Source organism: Phoca vitulina, unplaced genomic scaffold, assembly GCF_004348235.1.
Source record: "Phoca vitulina isolate PV1807 unplaced genomic scaffold, GSC_HSeal_1.0 scaffold7, whole genome shotgun sequence".
NCBI classification, from domain to species: domain Eukaryota; kingdom Metazoa; phylum Chordata; class Mammalia; order Carnivora; family Phocidae; genus Phoca; species Phoca vitulina.
In genome coordinates, this window is record NW_022589710.1 from 41,310,554 (window position 1) to 41,318,180 (window position 7,627).

The 7,627-nt window shown below is 47.5% G+C and overlaps 1 protein-coding gene across 3 annotated transcripts in view; it reads right to left on the bottom strand.

The window, feature by feature from the left end:
- The window catches only part of SLC8A3 (solute carrier family 8 member A3), a 134,178-nt gene that overhangs the window by 113,141 nt on the left and 13,410 nt on the right, over nt 1-7,627 (bottom strand). For all 3 annotated transcript variants that reach the window (XM_032405430.1, XM_032405429.1, XM_032405427.1), the window contains exon 2: nt 903-2,748. In XM_032405430.1, the coding sequence (XP_032261321.1) occupies nt 903-2,686 (1,784 nt within the window). In that variant the 5' untranslated portion in view covers nt 2,687-2,748. The remainder of the gene's footprint in view (nt 1-902; nt 2,749-7,627) is intronic.

The following is a 7,627-nucleotide window of genomic DNA, read 5'->3' on the forward strand; positions in this document are numbered from 1 at the left end:
CACCTAGTACAAGAAGGTTCAATGGGGAGAGCCCTTACAGTGATCAAGGTCATGGAAGTGCAATACCCACCATGTCTGAAGGGCTAAATGGGCCACTAACCTGAGAAGTATTCTAGGAAAATTCTAGACCGTGAAAAGAGATGACCACAATGAAGATGTATTTTCTCCCACAATTCCTAAGAGGAGCCAGATTTTGGAGCTCACACCTGGGACCAAAGACAGGTGGCCACTGCTCTGGGAGTTCTGCTTCTGCAAGATGCCTCCAGTACCCAAGCTACACTGACTCATCTCACCTAGCCTGGGCAAGTCTCATACCATAAAATAGCCTACAGGCATTTACAGAGATTGCCAAGTTTCAACCAAGCTTGCAGTTTCCAGATTGAAGGAGAGATGCCTGAAATCTGGTTATAAATTACAACCGCAATATGGCCCCAGGGGAGAAAAAGCCAATGCCACTTTCTTCCCCGAGGTTGCCCTGATTGGGCTGGCACTACCTCAGGATGGAAAGGATCAGCCTCGAGGCTCATATGAGCCTTTGGCATGAGGAGAGGAGGAAGGAGAGACCCAACCAGTCTCCTAGTCCCTGCTTCGGCACAAGAATTCTCCAAAATCTGACATCAAAACTTCTGCCACTCCACACCTCCACCGGCCATCATTTTGAGTTCCAGTGGACGGAATGTTCTGTGTCCTTAGATCCTGCCACAGGATTCCCTGCCCAGAGACCATTTAAAGTGAGAAAATGTAAGGGAGGTTTGGAAGTGGAATCTGCCAGGGGTGCCTGCTGATCCTGTACACCTGGGTGGGGACCCAAGTTTGACATTAACGAGGTATGAGGAAGAATTGTAAGGACAGAAAGAGATGGCAAGGGATGGAGGGGGATAGAATATGGAAAGGTTACTTACACTGTTTCATCATTCTTGAACTCCAGCTCCCCGTATGCGTCTTCAAAATCCTCACCACCACCCTTGGCTGTCCCCTCTACTGTCCTAAAGGGGACGATTACTGTGCCCCGGGCACCTGATGTCCGCAGAACCTTGACCTCCAGGACACCAATACTCTCGCTGACATGAATAGTGTCACATTCAAAAGTGAAGATGCCTGCATGGTCATCATCCAAGATGGTGACTGTGGCCACATAAGGGGATACCAGGATGGCCCGAGGCAATGGAAGATTATTGAGTACTATTGGAGGCATCCCCTCCTCTGGCTGCCCCTCCTCTATGCGGACGTTGCTCAGCCTCACAAAGAAGTGTTCGTCCTCCTCAAAAATGTCATCATCGATGATGCCCACCGAGAACTCCTTCTGGGTCTCTCCTGGCTTCAGAACCACAGTGCCCTCTGTGAACTCATAGTCAGCCCCTGCATTGGCAGAACCATCCTCTGTTTTGTAGTCCACATACACGGTCTTGGACATGTCCCCCCCTTTCCTCACCACTGTCAGGAGTACAGCCCCACAGTTCTCCAGGCACTGGTAAGAGCACGGGTCAAAGAAGACCTTCGAGACAAAGTCCTCAGGCTCATTGGTGTGCACCTCATTTATGCTGGAGGCCTTTTTGGCTTGTTCTGCTGCATGCTTCTTCAGGATATTGCCTGCGCCGGTCATCATACGGGTAGCCTGGATCCGGTAGAAGGCACGACTCTTCTGTTGATGGGAAAGAGCGTAGTAATTGGCCATCTCTACTAGTTGATCTAAGTCCTTCTCTGGGTGTTTTTGCTTCAGATCCTTGAGAATCCGGATCATCTCCCTGCGGGACTCATCTACTTCTTTCCCTTCCAGGGGCACCAGGTTCCCATCCAGGAAGTGGGAATTCATCATTTTCCCATCCATCTCAATGCCTTTGGGGTGGTCGCCCTCTGTCTCTATGATAATTCCTCGGTGTTTGTCTGTGCGGTACTTTTTGTGCATGTATTTATAAAAGAGCAGTCGCCTATCTGCCACCCAGGCCAGAAGGACACACACTGGAAAGAAGGAGAGAGTGAGAAGGCCTTCCCAAACCTGAACCACACCAGGGGAGAAGACTGCCAGGATCATATAGAGCCAGATGTAAGCAAAGATGCTCCAAGCAGCAGTGATGAGGAAGACTCGTAGGTGCTTGATCTTGCGAGTCTCTCCATCGGGGATCACGTAGACACAGATGCCAATGATGATGAACATGTTAAAGGCTGCACTACCTACAATGGTAGAAGGTCCCAGATCGCCAGCAATGAACCCATGACCACACACCTCAATTAAAGAGAGAAGGATCTCAGGAGCAGAGGAACCCAAAGCCATCAGGGTCAGGTTGGAGACAGTTTCGTTCCAGATCCGAATTGTCGTTGTGCTGGTCTCTCCATTGGGCTTTTTGATAGTCACCTCTCTCTCTTGAGAAGTAATGACTTCAATAGATGACATAAAGCGGTCAGCAATGATGGACACCCCAAGGAACATGTATATCAGGGCCACAAAATAGACAATGACCCTGGCAATCTTGTCCCCAAGGGAAGGGTTCTCTGGATACCAGATTGGTAGGATGACACCCTCCTTGCAGTCCGATGACTCTGAACAGGACTCATTGTTCTGCCCTGTGCTGGGCACCTCCCCTGAGCCACCAGCCTCTGCCCGAAGACCATTCAGGAAGAGCACAAAAGTAATCAGCCCAAAATGGAGGAAGGCAGAGGTGAGAGGCTGCAACCTTAACCACGCCATACACGAGATTTAGCCGCTGGCTTCCACTGCAGCACCAATGGTCCTCCCGACAGGCCAGAGACCTAGAAAAGACCAGAGAGGCAGGGAAAGGCATGAGAAAAAGGGGGACAGCAAATGGCAGGTTCCCACCAATACAAATTGATGTTTCACCTTGAGCGACATATTGCACTAACACATGGGGCAGTCTCTCACTTGGAAAAAAAGATGTCAATGGGAGGCACAAATAGCGGCTTTGTCCACAGGACCATCTGGTGGAGACTCAGCTGAAGAATGGCTTAAAAAAGCTGGGAATATTGGTAATGAAAACATAAGTGATACCCTTCCAGTCCTGTCTCCAAACCCCGCTGTTATCTGTGAGAGTTCTCAAGAATCAACAGAAAATAGGCCAAGCATGACTTGAATCTTCATCCCTTGTAGTGTTTCTAGGGTTTTCAGGCTTCTTTACCCCCACTGTTTTCATACTCAAGAATTCTGCACATATGCGTGCAACAGTACAGATGGGAGTTGAACTTTTCTCATGGGCTACTCCCCCAAAATAGAACACATTGCTCTGCATGCAATTGCGCCCACCTGGGAAAAACTCCTTCCCCAAATGCAAAACTTCTACAGGCAAGCTGTAATTCTGACATTTCTAGGGAAATCAAGAGGGTGGACAGTAGTGGATGCTACCTGCAGGATTGCTAAACTGAGGCCCCTATAAGCTGTGCTCCAGCCCCAGTCCATGGCCGCCTTAGCCCTCCAGCAAAACATGCATACAGGACAATTGAGACATTCAGTTACAGGGAGATGAAAATCAGCCAGCCACTCAAATTCCAAACCCAGACGCTGAAAGGGCCAAGTGATAGAAATCACTATTAATAAAACATGCAAGTGGCTCTCGAATACATTTTTTTTAACTGCAGACAAGATTTGGGGGTGAAATGCAGCCCCATCTGCTGGCCTTGAACCATGAAGAGGTGAACATGAATTCAGGAGAATGGGAAGAAATTCAGCAGAAGCTATGGATTCAACTTTCCACTCACTGCCTCATTCAGATGCAATGAGAATGCAAATAACCATGCCATAGCTTTGAAAAACAAAAAGCTATTTGCCCATTTTCCAACTCTGCTACAGCCCGGTGGGGTACCTTCAGTAACAGAAGAACGCCATTTCATCCGTACAGCACCTTACAGGGTTCCAGGTCCTGTCCCCTGTCTCCCCTGCTTCCCATCTCAGAAAATGGCACCTCCATCCACTAGGTTACTCATGCTAGGCAACGAGTGTTCACCTGCAGGCCTTCCTCGGGCTCCTGTCCCTTGTCTATCCAGCACCGACGCCTAGACTCTCCCCCCACCTCTACCAGCACTGTCAAAGCCGCCATTACACCTCACTTCATGAATCTGCAGCAGTGACCTCTTCACTGAACTCCCCACTCCAATGCTTGCCCTTCCCCGCTCCACTTCCTTATACAGCAACAGTCATCTTTTCCAAAAACCCCAAACCTACACTATCACTTCCTTATTTAAAGCCCTTCAGTAGATTCCTCTTATTCTTTTTTTTTAAGATTTTATTTATTTATTTGGCACAGAAACAGTACAAGCAGGTGGAGGGGCAGGCAGAGGGAGAGGGAGAAGCAGGCTCCCCGCTGAACAAGGAGCCCGATGCTATGTGGGGCTCATCCCAGGACCCTGGGATCATGACCCGAGCCGAAGGCAAATGCTTAATGAACTGAGCCACCCAGGTGCCCCGATTCCTCTTATTCTTAATATAAAGACTCTTTACCATGACCTACAAAGTTTCATATAAGCTACCTTTGTCCTCCTCTCTCCTTTTATCTTCTGCCCCTCTCCCTCTTACCACATTTCAGCAACAATGGCCTTCATATCAGGCCCTGGAAATAACCAAGTCATTTTCCACCTCAGGACCTTTGCACATGACACCATCCACGTATGCCTGAAATGACTCTTTCGTATTGGTACCCACTCTTTTTTTTTTTTTTTTTAAAGATTTTTATTATTTTTTGAGAGAGAGAGAGAGAGAGAGAGCGGGAGAGGGAACACAAGCAGGGGGAGTGGGAGAGGGAGAAGCAGGCTTCCCGCCAAGCAGGGAGCCCGATGCAGGGCTCGATCCCAGGACCCTGGGATCATGACCTGAGCCGAAGGCAGACGCTTAACGACTGAGCCACCCAGGCGCCCCGGTACCCACTCTCTTAACAATGCTTTAGATCTCAGCTTAAGTGTCACTGTCCCAGAAAAAAATTACCCTCACTCATTAAGATGGTCAACTTTTCTCTGTTATGTCCTCTCATCACACTCTAATTTTCCTTCATGGCATTTTTAAAACTTTGAAATTACATATTTATTTGTGGGATTATATAATTCATGTCTAGCTCAACCATTAAACTATGAATGAAATCAAGGCAAAGACTATGTTTATTCTGTTTATCGTGGTATCCTAAGTAGTATTAGTAAGTGCTCGGTAAATGTATGTTTTTGGAATAAATAAAGTTAGCTACTAAGGAAGCTTCTTCAGTACTATCAACTGAATTGTGTCCCCTCCCCCCAATTCATATGTTGAACACTTAGGCCCCGGTGTGACTATATTGGGAGATAGGGCTTTTAGGAGATAATTAAAGTTAAATGAGGGTATAAGAGTGGGTCCTACTCTGATAGGATTGATGGCTTTATAAGAAGAGGAAGAGAGAAGGCACTCTCTCCCCACCACATGGTGAGAAAGTGGCCATTGGCAAGCGAGGAAGAGAGCTCTCACCAGAAAATGAATTGGCCAGCACCTTGATCTCGGACATTCCAGCCTCCAGAACTGTGAGAAAATAAATTTCTATTGTTTAAGCTACCCGGTCTATGGCATTGTTATGGCCGCCTGAGCTGACCAATACACTCAGACATCAGCCTTCTTTAAAGCCACTTTATGATCTGAATTAGAGCCATTTGCTTCAGAAAAAAATAGATCTCATAGACAAGTCCTGCCTAGATTTTAGAGGTTATGTATGACCTCTTGAAATCCCCAAGCCTTGTACTCAAAGAGAAATTCCCTTCAGGACACGGTACACCCTGGTGCCTACTATAAGCATGAAGCCCTCCCTTCCGAAGAGCTCCACGGATTAACTTGGTTTCATATTCCCCAGAGCAGCAGCCAAGTGCTGAGGCCCATATTCCCCTTAGTCCAAGTACTGGGGGTCATCACAGTAGGTGCTCGGCGCTTTGACCTCACTCAGAAAAGAAGAGGTCATGAGGTTGAAGGCAGAAGAGTGGGGCAGCTGAAGCTCTTCAGTATCCATGTTCAAAGGTTGAAAAGTCTCTCACAATCTGTGATGTACACAGAGAAACCCCCCCGCCCCCTTCACAGGTTTGGCACTCACCCATTCCAGAGAAATGTGGACAGAGAAGGATCTTGGCACCTTGCCTTGACCTCTGAAAACCCTCCATTTTGTGGATTCTGATAAGCCCCATGCAGTAGGAGACAGAAGGTGGGCACAGCTGGAGCAGCTCTTTGATCAAGAGCCAACATGGTGACAGGAGGTGGCAGCTGCGTGGGACAGCCAACCTGAAGGGGGTGCGCTATCCACAGGTTAGGGGAGAGGGCTGGCTTTCTGAAGTCAACGGACATGGAACATGTAGGTAGTAGAGTTGTCCTGATCAACAGAAGACAAGGACACTCACTTATCTTACCCAGCAGAAGAATTAGGAAGATCGTGGTCTTTGCTCTCCTAGGTCTTGCAGACACCTATGACAACAGGTTTTTGTGGGGAATATGCGTCCTGTGGTCAGAATCGGGGGCCACTTTAGAAAGACACAGAGAAAACAAATGAACTGAAGGAAAAGAGGAAAGAAAACAAGGGAGGAAGGTGGCTAGGAAGTGCCTAAGTTCTTGGAATTGAAGGTGGAAAATGGCCTTTGAATTCCCAGGTGTTCCTTCTGGCCCTGCCAGGCAATGGTTTCTAACTGAGATGTTAGGGGGAGAGTGGACACTGCTGATGACCCAGCCAATGGTCACTTTTCTGTGCTGTTACCCCAGCTCCAGACACAACTGAGGCAGATCCCAACCTACTGAGTATCTACCCCAGCTCCTTAGAGACCCACATGATCTTCTGCGGTTCTTAATCAGCCCTAAGGCATACTCAGGGATGTGACTCAGCTTGAGAACCCCAATACCACCCCAAATAATGAAGATATTAATAATAGTCACTAACACATATAAGTGCTTAATGTATGCATAACGCTAAATACTTCCTCACTTAATTTTCATAACGATCTTATGAAATTAGTACTATTTTTATTCCTGTTTTGCATTTTGGGAAACTAAGTCTTAATTAAGTCATTTAATCAAAGTATAAAGCTAGGAAGTAGGAGAGCCAGAACTCACACGCAGATGATACAAAATTTATGGTTTTAACCACTCCATTTTACTAAGATGTCCCACTTTATTGTAGAATGTCCATGGCCCCCTGTCAGCTTCCAGCTTCCTGTTGATTTAGAAGCAATCTGACTAACCCATCCACCCTGACAGGGGAGACTAACCATTTGGTAGAGCTGCCTAGTCTCCAGGCTTACTGGGGTGTCCTGGCTGCCTGATGCAGTCTCCCACCTGAATATTCTCCTTCCCATCAGTTCAGTTTGACAAAATTCGCAAAAGCCAATGGTTTGCCAGGCTAGGTATGAGACATCGATGGGCAAAATGAAAAGTAAGACACAGGCTTTGCCCTCAACAGTACAATCCAGCAGGGGTGGATAGCTGCACGGATAGGCACTTTTACTATAGGAAGTGAAGGTACAGGCAGAATGCTGTGGGAACATGAGGAGGGCACTGAGCCAGCTTGGGGATTCAGGGAGGAGTTCTGAAGGAAGTGATCCTTGAAATGAGTCTTCAAGCACAAGTGAGCTTTAGTCAAGAAGAAGAAGGAAGGAAGGAAGGAAGGAAGGAAGGAAGGAAGGAAGGAAGGAA